The sequence below is a fragment of the Cottoperca gobio genome, chromosome 14 (genome assembly GCF_900634415.1).
Source record: "Cottoperca gobio chromosome 14, fCotGob3.1, whole genome shotgun sequence".
NCBI lineage: Eukaryota > Metazoa > Chordata > Actinopteri > Perciformes > Bovichtidae > Cottoperca > Cottoperca gobio.
The window spans coordinates 21,732,449-21,744,195 of NC_041368.1; the positions used below are offsets into that span (position 1 = coordinate 21,732,449).

The 11,747-nt window shown below is 38.2% G+C and overlaps 2 protein-coding genes and 1 non-coding gene across 3 annotated transcripts; 2 read left to right on the forward strand and 1 right to left on the reverse strand.

Moving 5' to 3' along the window:
- Positions 1–3,966: 3,966 nt before the first annotated feature.
- On the forward strand, positions 3,967–7,844 carry pgrmc1 (progesterone receptor membrane component 1). The gene is made up of 3 exons (XM_029448862.1): positions 3,967–4,319; positions 5,536–5,691; positions 5,923–7,844. The coding sequence occupies exons 1-3, from the start codon at positions 3,977–3,979 to the stop codon at positions 6,015–6,017; spliced, it is 594 nt and encodes a 197-aa protein (XP_029304722.1). The 5' UTR covers positions 3,967–3,976; the 3' UTR covers positions 6,018–7,844.
- Positions 7,845–8,492: 648 nt separating this feature from the next.
- trnal-caa (transfer RNA leucine (anticodon CAA)) lies at positions 8,493–8,604 on the reverse strand. Its single transcript has 2 exons — positions 8,567–8,604; positions 8,493–8,538 (listed from the first exon to the last, which is right to left on the reverse strand). It is a non-coding gene; the product is annotated as a tRNA-Leu (tRNA).
- A 172-nt stretch (positions 8,605–8,776) lies between these two features.
- Positions 8,777–10,875, forward strand: cox7b (cytochrome c oxidase subunit 7B). Its single transcript, XM_029447739.1, has 3 exons — positions 8,777–8,932; positions 10,016–10,131; positions 10,654–10,875. The coding sequence occupies exons 1-3, from the start codon at positions 8,896–8,898 to the stop codon at positions 10,741–10,743; spliced, it is 243 nt and encodes an 80-aa protein (XP_029303599.1). The 5' UTR covers positions 8,777–8,895; the 3' UTR covers positions 10,744–10,875.
- Positions 10,876–11,747: the final 872 nt, after the last annotated feature.

Consider the following 11,747-nt stretch of genomic DNA (forward strand, 5'->3'; position numbering starts at 1 on the left):
GCATCCCTGAACATCCTGCATTTACACGTGGAAAAAGCCAGTTGTCAGCAATAGAAGTTGAACAAACAAGAAAGATAGCGAATGTAAGAATACATGTGGAGCGTGTAATTGGTTTAGTTGGGCGCAGGTATGTAATTATGCAAAGTATCTTACTGATAGACACTATTACTGCTAAGCCTGGACAATCTTTTTCACCTATTGATAAGATTGCTAAGGTTTGTTGTGAATTGTGTAATTTATCTCCATCAATTGTTCCTTTTCAATAATATTGATACAAGTAATTTGTGACATACTAGCAACATTTTGTGATATTGTATTTTTTATATTTAAAATATGTTTTGTTGGATTTAATATAAAAATCAGAATTTTAGTTTACTTTCATTGACATAATATTATTTACATAATTTATTGAAATAATTAAAACAAATTACATATATACATGTACTTGCATGTATTGATTAGCCTGACAAGGACAGTACCACTACACCAACACCAAGTACACCAACAGTGTGCAATTTAGAAGCCTGGGCTACAGCTGCTTCCCAAAATACATTATTTGCATAGATGCGTTCATTATGAACATCCTGGAGTTGATCGTTAGTCAATGTCGCACCTTAATGAAAATGATGAAAAGGAAATGTATTCATATATATTTTTTATTTATTTATTCATATGCATATTTATATTTCAAGCCAATCAGAGCAGACTGGGCTTTCCAGGAGGGGGACTTAAAGAAACAGGCGCTAAAACAGAGCATTTCAGACGGGAGTGAGTACATAATTATATTGACAGACGGTATGAGAAAAATAATGTTTTTTGAAAATTACAGCATGCAAATATGTTCTAGTAGAAACCCAAAATAAAAAATATGAACCTGAAAATTCGTATATGTCCCTTTTTAAACCTAGTTTTTTAGCTTCCACTTTAGCCAGTGGCAACCACAACAGCACAAGCCTGCAGGAGGGCTGAAGAGAGCCTGTCAGGAGACTTTTCTCTGCGTTTACAAGAGCCTGAACCTCTGCCCACCAAAGAGCCTGAACCTCTGCCTACCAAAGAGCCTGAACCTCTGCCCACCAAAGAGCCTGAACCTCTGCCCACCAAAGAGCCTGAACCTCTTTCCACCAAAGAGCCTGAACCTCTGCCCACCAAAGAGCCTGAACCTCTGCCCACCAAAGAGCCTGAACCTCTGCCCACCAAAGAGCCTGAACCTCTGCCTACCAAAGAGCCTGAACCTCTGCCCACCAAAGAGCCTGAACCTCTGCCCACCAAAGAGCCTGAACCTCTGCCTACCAAAGAGCCTGAACCTCTTTCCACCAAAGAGCCTGAACCTCTGCCTACCAAAGAGCCTGAACCTCTGCCCACCAAAGAGCCTGAACCTCTGCCCACCAAAGAGCCTGAACCTCTGCCTACCAAAGAGCCTGAACCTCTTTCCACCAAAGAGCCTGAACCTCTGCCTACCAAAGAGCCTGAACCTCTGCCCACCAAAGAGCCTGAACCTCTGCCCACCAAAGAGCCTGAACCTCTGCCCACCAAAGAGCCTGAACCTCTGCCTACCAAAGAGCCTGAACCTCTTTCCACCAAAGAGCCTGAACCTCTGCCCACCAAAGAGCCTGAACCTCTGCCCACCAAAGAGCCTGAACCTCTGCCCACCAAAGAGCCTGAACCTCTGCCTACCAAAGAGCCTGGATTTTAATGCGTTAGTTTATAACCTAGCGTTAGCTATTTACTTCTGCAGTTTGCATTTACGCTTCAAAAATCATAAAAGTGGTGTTCATTTGTGAAGAATATCTTGTTGAACAAAACGTGTAAGTATCATAAAAATCCAATGGAAATCGTCAAAGGAATCAGTGCGATGCTAACTTCTGTGTTGGCCTACAAAAATGTGTCATCCCTGCAGCACTGTTTACAGACTGGGTCTAATCCTTGACGTGTTCCAGGGTCAGGTAAACAGGGGCAACATGCTAGTGTTGAATATCTCTGACACACACACACACACAGGAATAATGAGATTAAGAATTTGGGCCAGCTATGCACCAAACAGCTGTGACTGTGAGTGATGTGATGATACTGAAAACCTTTTAATTTCATTTCTACTAGGACCACAACTATGCATTGCCTGCATCTCCCACTTGTCTAAAAGCCAGATTCAGTGAAGCCTTAGCTCGGGTGGAGAGTCTGGAGCGACGGATGAGGAACTTGAAGCGGCGAGAACGGAGGGCAAAGAGAATGGTGCATGGTCTTCTGCTGAAACTGAGGGGGAGGATGCCAGCCCACTGCTTAGTAGAAGTAGAGCGTAACTTGTTCAGAAGAAAATGTAGAAAGACGAACACCAGGTAAAGCCTGGAGCTTTGGATGTTTTCTTTCCCCTTGTTGTCTTTCTGAGGGAGGACAGAAATGTGTTGCACATTATCAGCCTTGTTTAGTATTAACATATGCTGCTGCTGCTGAGGAAAAGGAAATCCCCTCACTGCTGTTTACATTCCTCCTGAAGCAAAATGAATAAATGCACTGCTGTGTTTGGTTGTTTTGTTGTTCTTGTATAGAATAAAGGGACTACAAGTGCATTTCATTGTGCAACCCTGTGTTTCTCAATGATAATAAATTAACCTTGACTTGTATTTATTTATTTACCAATTTCTTTCTTTGGTTTTCAGTATGATGATCAACATTTACCTGCTTGCAAAAATAAAATATATTAAAATATAAATACAATTATATATAATAAATACAATTCACAATAAAAAAAGACCAAAGATGATAATAATAATAATAATAATAATAATAATAATAATAATAATAATAATAATAATGAAGAGTTGTTAAAACACTAAGAAAAGCTGCTGTTACAAAGTCACAGTTTGAACATTTACAACTGGAGGAAGAGCTTGGGACATAACTCAAATGTTTGAGCTATATGGCTGATGAGTATCGAAATCTATTACTTGATGAATACATTTAAATTAAAGCACTATTTTATATTAAATCAGGCAGTGTCATCATGTTAATTTATTTTAAAATAAATGTTTAACCAAGAAAGTCCCATTGAGATTAAGAACTTCACCGGGCCAAGACAGGCAGCAACATAAACATAAACACATAGTTTAGTCGAGTAACTCACAACAAGAGCACGCTCAGACGTGCTAACAGTATCTCTGACTCCTTGCATGTTGTAGACAAAACAGCCTCTGGTAAGTGTCTCCAGCAGCACCATTTCACATCACTTTGTGGTGGTTGTGTTTCAATTTGTATGTGTTTTGCGTTACTTCGTCGTTGTTTTGCGTTACTTTGTGGTCGTTGTGCTTCACTTTGTGTTTGTTTTGCGTTACTTCGTCGTTGTTTTGCGTTACTTTGTGGTTGTTTTGCGTTACTTTGTGGTTGTTTTGCGTTACTTCGTCGTTGTTTTGCGTTACTTCGTCGTTGTTTTGCGTTACTTTGTGGTTGTTTTGCGTTACTTCGTCGTTGTTTTGCCTCACATTGTGTTTGTTTTGCGTTACTTCGTCGTTGTTTTGCGTTACTTTGTGGTCACCAAATGTAGTAGGCCTCGGCCCTATTCTCTATAACATCAAAACAACATTCAAACAAATGAAAAAGATAAAGAGCCATTTACATTTTTTGGATTCAGTTTGTTATTTATAATATAGAGATTAATCAATTAAATCGATACATTGATTAACAGAACAATTTTGATAATCTATCGATTATTCACATTGTTTATAGTTATATTTATATAGTATATATATTTGTCTGACACTTTACTGAAAAACGAATAGTCAATCATAATAAAAAAAAACGAAACCATGATAAATGAAATATGATAATAATAATAATAATAATAATAATAATAATAATAATAATAATAATAATAATAATAATAATGATAATAATGACTTGTTTCAGCACGCAGTTAGAGGAACCTGATTGGTTTAAAAGCGTTAACCGACGCGTCAGGGCGGCTGCTGTGATTGGTTCAGGATCCATGAGCTCTCCCAGTCCCGCCCACACACCGACAGAGAGAGGACCCAACATGGCTGAAGAAGAAGGAAGCGAGGTAACTTCTGGGGGTATTTTCCAGGAGATCTTCACCTCCCCGCTGAACCTCACCCTGCTCAGCCTCTGTCTGTTCCTCCTCTACAAAATCTTCCGCGGGGACAAACCCCCGGAGCTCGGCGAGGTGGAGCCCCCGCTGCCCAAACTGAAGAAGAGAGACTTCACCCTCGCAGAGCTGAAGCCCTACGATGGACTCCAGGACGCGAGGATCCTCATGGCTGTCAACGGGAAGGTGTTCGACGTGACGAGGGGGAAGAAGTTTTACGGGCCAGGTAACGTTTGCCCGAGAGGTCCGGGTATGACCCATGACCCCGTTCTGCTGTGTGGTTCCGCTCCGGTCTCGAGCGTAGCGTCACCAACGGCCGCTCGCGCGAGGTGGCCGGTGTCATTGATGTTTTTTTGCAATATATTGACAGAAATTTGACATTATTACCAAAAACAAGTGTTTGTAAAGAGTTGGGTAACTGGACGCTAACGCCACACCCCCCTTCAGTGCGCGAGCTGTGGTCCCGTTTCACAACAGAGGAGCTGCTGCAGCCTTGGAACCACAGATCGTATATTCAAGAAGTTGCTTTGTAGTAAATATATATATATATATATAGTTGTGGAAGAAGATCTTTTACTTCTGTAAAAGTAGTAATAACACACTAAAAGTTCTGCATTCACTATGTTATGGATTGGCATCAAAATATAAAGTATGAAAAGTAATTTCAGATTCATATTATATGTATTATACTTATTGATGCATTCATGTGTTCCTCACTTTAATGTTGCAATTTTATAATTTATAATATTTATTTATAATCTATTTATAATGCATAATTATAAATGCAGTTTAGCATCCAACCACAAGTGCAGAGTAATGTGCATATACTAATAAATACGATAAAGAGCGAGGGATAGTTAATAATAAATATACATAAGGATAAAAAACGTTCTTCGCCTTCACTCATCTGAAGTTTTGTTTATAGCAAAACGCATGTCTCTGAAGAAGAATCTGCCATGTCATGCTAAACAGGTTGTTACCTGGAAACTTACTCAGAGTTAGACCTCTCTATTTGTTTCTTATCTCAGATTGTAACCTCTGTTGTGTGTAACCTCTGACCAACATAATATCTCACTGTCATGCAAACCTTTCTAGTGCACTGCACGCCCTGAAGTCCTGTTTGGTTTGTGTTATTAAAGGTTTTAGCTGATTTATAATGTGTGCGTGGGCAGAGGCTTTGACAGCACTCAAGGCTGCTGGGTGTTCTTGCAAAGTTTTGGTAGTATCAGTTCTTTTTTGTGGGAACATCTAGAATATCTCCAGGCTTATCCTTTTAAATGACCTTCTTGTTTTTTCAAAGATCTCTTTGTGTCTCTGGTTAAGTATTTACCGGAAACCCCGAGCTCTACTTCAAAGAGCCATGAAAAACCAGCTCAAAATAATCAGTTGTCATTGTTGCTGCAGCGTGCGCCTCACTGCTGTGCATCTTTACCGTCTTGCAGAGGGGCCATATGGAGTGTTCGCAGGCAAAGATGCATCCAGAGGGCTGGCTACGTTCTGCCTGGAGAAGGACGCCCTGAAAGACGAGCACGACGACCTGTCCGACCTGAACGCCATGCAGCAGGAGAGCCTGTCCGAGTGGGAGACTCAGTTTACCTGTGAGTATGAGATGAGACGGCACTACTTTCTTTATTTATAGATCGCCTTTCGCATTAAAAGAGGTAGATATTAAGACTAAGATAAAAAGATGTGTTTTTAAGATTTAGTTTTAAGGTATTTACAGATTGTGATGCCTCTGATGACTTGGGTGATAAGAACATGTGTTGCATGAACAAACTAAGTGTGGATAATATTCTTCTTCTTTTTTTTTATTTCCTCCCGCGTTCCAGTTAAGTACGACTACATCGGCAAGCTCCTGAAACCAGGAGACGAGCCCACGGAGTACACGGACGACGAGGAGGGAAAAGACAAAAAGACGGACTAGAGAATGAAACGTGGACAGGACGGGGAAATGATTGATGCCTTAACGTTTGTAATTTTGATGCTTGTTGCCTCCCATTAGGGCCAATCTTCTGTATGTATTCTAGGACTATCACAATCCTGCGTTTTATATGCTGAGTGACTGCATTCCATTTATTTCCATTAATCTTACGGCATCAACCATTAAAGATGCATCCTGACGTAGAGCTGTGTTAGAGTTCATCAGTAACTTCAAAATGGATCCTTTGTAGATCTCGGACCAATTCCACCGACGGTTAAATGTCCCGTAGGTCGAGACTCGTTGGTTGTCTAATGAAGAAGATAATCCACATTATTCTGTATGTTTCAAGCGACCAATGGGGACGACAATCTTTGAAAATGGTGCCGTATTGAGCGAGAGCGCTGCAGCCAGCCGCTTGGTACGCTCTGTAGGAGTTGGAGAGACGAGTGCAAGGAAGAGTAGCTCAACTAAAGCATTTTCAATATCATGGCTGAATATTTAGCTGATTTCAACAATGTGGATGCGACGTGAGACATCTCCGAGCGAGACATAATAACAGACCGGATCAAGTGAAATGTAAAGAACAATGTTCTGCTTCTCTGTTGGGCCCTTTTCCATAATGTTCTCAGATTATTAACAATCCTGAGCCTGTCGGTGGCAACAACACACTTCTACTTGATGTACTTTGATGCATTGCTCAATACTGGACCATTTTCCAATTGGGTCCATGTTGAGAAATAGTTCCTCTTTAATATCGCTGCTGATGTATTGACACATTCCTTTCAAGGTTTTGGCTCGGCTCACATTGAAATTAATTGTCTCAGGAAGTAGTTTCGCTCAAATAAGTAAAAGACACGATGAGGGTCAGAGGGCAGATTTTAAGTTTTTTTTTTAACCTTTCCACATAAACTTCAGTTTAACAGAAACGCTCGTCTTTGAGTTCTACAAAGCTCAAGTTTCCCTGAAGAAAGATCTTTTCTTTTTCAAACAATACGACGACGACGATGTTTCGTAAACCCATTGAATGAATCTGCTGATGTGAATGTTCCTGTCTGTTATTACGTTTGTCTGATTTTTAGTGTTGATTTCAGTTGAGACACTTCTCTTTAACTAATCCTGTGAGTGTTGGCAGGAGTTCACTGATTTTTCGGATTGCGAAACTCAACTATGACAATCCATTTTGTTTGCTGCTTAGCACCAGATCCTAATTTTATATAAATTAACCATCTAGAAAAAATATAAAACAATTGTTCAGCTTCTCAAATATAAGAAGTTGCTGCTTTTCTTTGTTTTACACAATTATAATGTGAATTGCTTTTAGATTTTGGACTGTAGGTCGGACAATAAAAGAGTAACGTGCAATGATTTTCTTTCATTCACATGCAGTAGTGTCTTCAGTGTTCTGTAGTTCATTACATGGTGCAGAAGAAAAGTTCAAAGTACAAAGAAATGGATTATAAAATGCTAGAAAGGCCAAACTGCTACCAGTAAAGTTACATTTTTAGTAGAAAATCATTTAATTTGTTCCCCATTCAGCTAATTTACAACCTTTTTGACACTAATCCATGATGGACAATAATCAAACGTTTATTGTGTCCGTTAAACTTTGTTTAATCCTGAAGTTAAATATTGAAGAAGTTAGTTTTAAATGTGTTAACTCCTCAATATTTGCTTTGCCACCATCGTCCATGTAAAAGCTGGAGAGATCGGCCACTTTCCATAAAAACAGATTCAGTGAGGGAATATTTTCAGTATGCATGTACATACATAAACTAAATGTCATAATCTTGAAATGATATTTTGACTTAATAAAGAAAACTAAAAAATGAAGTCAGTCTGTTTATTTTAATACATTCATAAGGCTTTTATTTTATCAAATAACAAACACAGTATCACACAGTAGGCCTACTCATTGCTGAAAGCACATACTTAAAATATGTACTGTGAACCATATTAAACCCGATGAACATACTTGTATGAAACATGAATTACAATGGGTGAAAAATACATGGTGATATCACAGCTGGTTTGAAAGCACACAAAGGAATAAAAATAAATGTAGGACAATTAAGAGAATTTCTAGATCTTCACAAGTAAAATATTATTTTGTCATTCAGATCCAAAATAATAAAATATAAAAGACTATAAAATAAAAGAAAGAACATGTTGTAGATCCACTGTGATCTGTAAATTGTAATGACAGTGAGTACAAAAACTGAGACATTGTTGAAATTGCGCTTGTTCATCTGTTTTGTAAATGGTTTGCTTATTAACTGTGAACATCTTCAGAATCTACTTCTATTTCTTTACACTAAAATGGTGTTATTTACAGGTTATTATGAATTACGTTTACTACTCTGGCCCACTTTAAATCAAATTAGGCTGTATTGTGTCCATGAACTAAAATTAGTTAAACCTATCTTAAAGTATTGTTGTTGTTGTTGTTGTATTTTATCATAGAACACGGTAAAAGGCATGTGTCAGAAGTGGGATTCGAACCCACGCCTCCATTCAGAGACCAGAAGTCCCGTTTCAGCGGAAGGAGCTTAATCCTTGAGTCTGGCGCCTTAGACCACTCGGCCATCCTGACATCGTACTATTCCACGGCGTCAGTTTAATTTATACCTATCACACAAATCCGTTCAAATGCTAAATATGTTATTGTATTTGTACAAGGAAATACACATAAATTGTTTGTGTACGTGTATAATTTTACCATTGTCTTAAAGTGTGTCTTTAAATTCCGTTTGCACACTTTTCAACAATTTAGATCGGCGGATGCTCACACTGGCAATCGTCATTTCCGCTGTGTCTACGTGCGACCATATTACACTTCCGTTCTTCAAGGGTATCTGAAGCTAAAGGCACCAGGCAAGACAACATGTTTCGGTTTGCTAAAGCTGCAGTCAACCTCACTGGTAAGATAACTATATAAATATATGTTGGATGTGTAAATGTATACCAGGTGGGAGTTTAGTATCAGGCGTCTTCAAGTTTGTACGTCTTTGGTAGGTGACCGCGGTCAGCGTGCTAACGTTGCTAGCCGAGCTAACATTAGAATCTCCCGCAGTCGTGTTATATTTCAAAAACACTCTTATTTGTCCAATTAAATAACCTTAACTATCTTCCATGAATTAACCTAGTTTGTAATTTCAGTTTTGAGTTAAACTAATACTCGGAAGTATTCTTTTTAACTCGCCAATTTACACTGACCTGTATTGGTTAGCATAAAACCTAGCCATCTTATTTGTAATCTTGATTTCCTTTTTTTTAATAGGAGTTATCTGAAATATGCAATGGCTATAGTAATACATAATAAGCAACTCTGAACTGTCTTGATGATGTTCATGGAATTGGACTGTCTGATAAAGGAAGGGCAAATAAGGACACAGTCTTATCATCTGGCTAACGATTTCAGAAATCACTTTGTAAATATTTGTTGTAGATGGATGGATAGATTAATTACTTACTACATTACTACATAACTTGTCAATAAACCTATATAAACAATAGAGGACACTATTGCACTTTTTTTTTGTAATATATCCCAAGTTAATTCAACTTTAGGTCAGCCATGTCACAGGCACAGCAGGTGAAAACAGATTAAATCTAGCCATACATATAAGATTCACATTAAAAGAAATCCCAATCCAAGAGGATATTTGGTCTTTAAAAAATAAACAGGGAGGCTTTGTGTTGTAAACTGTATTTTATTTTACCTAAAAGCATATTGTTATTGCCTGTGGTTGATGTGATGTGCAGAAGAGGCTGTAAAGTGATCAGACCGATAATGCTGAAAATGATATCATATTAGTTTCTATCACTGCTCTTGTAACTGCACCCTCAATTGTCCCTATTTTACATGAGAATTTTATTCAGTTTCATAGACGTCTTAGTTATTTAGGTTATAAAGAGTACGGCAAAATTACATGAACAGCAAAGTTTTAACGAATACAAGGTTGTGCAGTATATAAATGCCACTGTGTTTTCTTTTCGTCCAGGTCAGGCCACGAGGCAGGTGAGGCATGGCTCCACCGCCCCAGACAACTTCCACCAAAAGTACGGCACCGGCCTGATGGTCGGTGGTATTGCCTTCTGCACGGCTGTGTGGTCATACGTAAGTAGTTGACAGTTCTGGGATTCCAGTAACAGTTTCTTAATTTTCTCCCTCCATGTCTGCCAGCTCACCGACATGATGTTTAAATCTGATATGTTTGAATAATGGTGGGCAAGTGTACATTTAAAATTGTGCGAGCATAGAGTGTCATTCAGTAGCAACATGACGGAGTATATTTACTAAATGATGTTTGCTAGGAAACTTTCTCTGAGCACATCTACTAACCACTGGAGGGCGAACTGAGCACATTTACTGACGAGTCTTAGAATGTTTTTTTATTTGACTACAATTAAAAGCCTTAAATGTGCTTTGAGTTGATTTGAATTTTGGATAAAGAGCTATTTTATGAGTTAGAGGTTTATTTGTGTCTTTTCAGTTGTCGACTTTTGGTACAGATACTGTTTCTTTAGTCTTTATCTTAACTTTGGTGTGAACTTGCATTTAAAGTAAAATATTTTAGCAATAACAAGGTCTTAAAGTGTGTCATTGCCCTTGGAAAACTAGTTTTCTGTCTTTGTGCAGATAATTACTCAGTCTAACATCACCTGGAATCTGTCACCTATGGGGAAGGTCATGCCCAAAGCGTGGAGAGAGCCCGAAGAGGAGGAGTGAAGAGCCGCCATGACAGATCTGCACCCCACCTTATAATAAACCTTCTATTTGTACAGATGAATAGCAGTGAATTCCTGTGTTTATTCCAACATGTTACCTTTGTCCAAATAAATTAAGTTTGATTCTACTGATCAATGTTTCAGGTTGTCCGTCGGTCCATCAACTCTCGTCAAATTGACTCCTCAGGAATGCCTTGAGGGATTATTTATTTTTTATTTAAATTTGGCCCAATCGTTCACCAGGACTCGGGGATGAATTAATTTAGAATTTGCTGGACAAACTTCAAGGTCACTGTGACCTCACAAAATGTTTTTGACCATAACGGGAATTAATTTAGACAACTTCTCACAAATGTCTAAATGATGAAGTGATGATATTTTGGACAGACACAGATCTTCACTGGTTGGCGGAGGCATACAAATGCGAGGCAATAATTCTACTTTGAATAATCTGTGTGACTTCTCTGCATACTGTAACTAGTATCTGTAGTCTCAAGCTCTTCCGAGGTTTTCTGGTTCCCCAAATTGACATGATATTGTTTGAAGTCATGAAAGAGTTTACATCGTACAAGTAAAAGTCCTGCAATCAAAACTACTAAAGTTAAAGTACAGAGGTATGAACAAAATGCATGTAAAGCATCAAAAGTAAAAGTACTGATTATGCAGAAAGACTCCTTTCAGTGTTATATTATTATAGAATATTATCTGTTTTTATCATTTTATTAGTATAATACAGCATCACATATAAAGATCCTTTGTCACTAGGAACTATAAAAGATGAATGGAATTATGCGTGCTATGTTTATGTGATAACTTCAGGTACTTATTAATGCAACATGCTATCAACTAAATTATCATAGGTTAAGCTACCCAGCATTATATAAAATAATTTAAAATCAATAAAATAAGATTCACTTCCAGCTTAAGGTTAAATTAAGAAACTGAATAAACTGTTATAAAAGGTTAATATTACAAAAACTTATCACATTCAAAATAAGTGATCAT

What these genes read in the sequence shown, in the direction of transcription:
- pgrmc1 (XM_029448862.1), top strand. Translation starts at nt 3,977, where the DNA reads ATGAGCTCTCCCAGTCCCGCCCACACACCGACAGAGAGAGGACCCAAC. An exon ending in GAAGAAGTTTTACGGGCCAG is followed by an intron (nt 4,320 to 5,535) that starts GTAACGTTTGCC and finishes ACCGTCTTGCAG; the next exon opens with AGGGGCCATATGGAGTGTTC. An exon ending in GTGGGAGACTCAGTTTACCT is followed by an intron (nt 5,692 to 5,922) that starts GTGAGTATGAGA and finishes CCCGCGTTCCAG; the next exon opens with TTAAGTACGACTACATCGGC.
- cox7b (XM_029447739.1), top strand. Translation starts at nt 8,896, where the DNA reads ATGTTTCGGTTTGCTAAAGCTGCAGTCAACCTCACTG. An exon ending in AGCTGCAGTCAACCTCACTG is followed by an intron (nt 8,933 to 10,015) that starts GTAAGATAACTA and finishes CTTTTCGTCCAG; the next exon opens with GTCAGGCCACGAGGCAGGTG. An exon ending in GCACGGCTGTGTGGTCATAC is followed by an intron (nt 10,132 to 10,653) that starts GTAAGTAGTTGA and finishes GTCTTTGTGCAG; the next exon opens with ATAATTACTCAGTCTAACAT.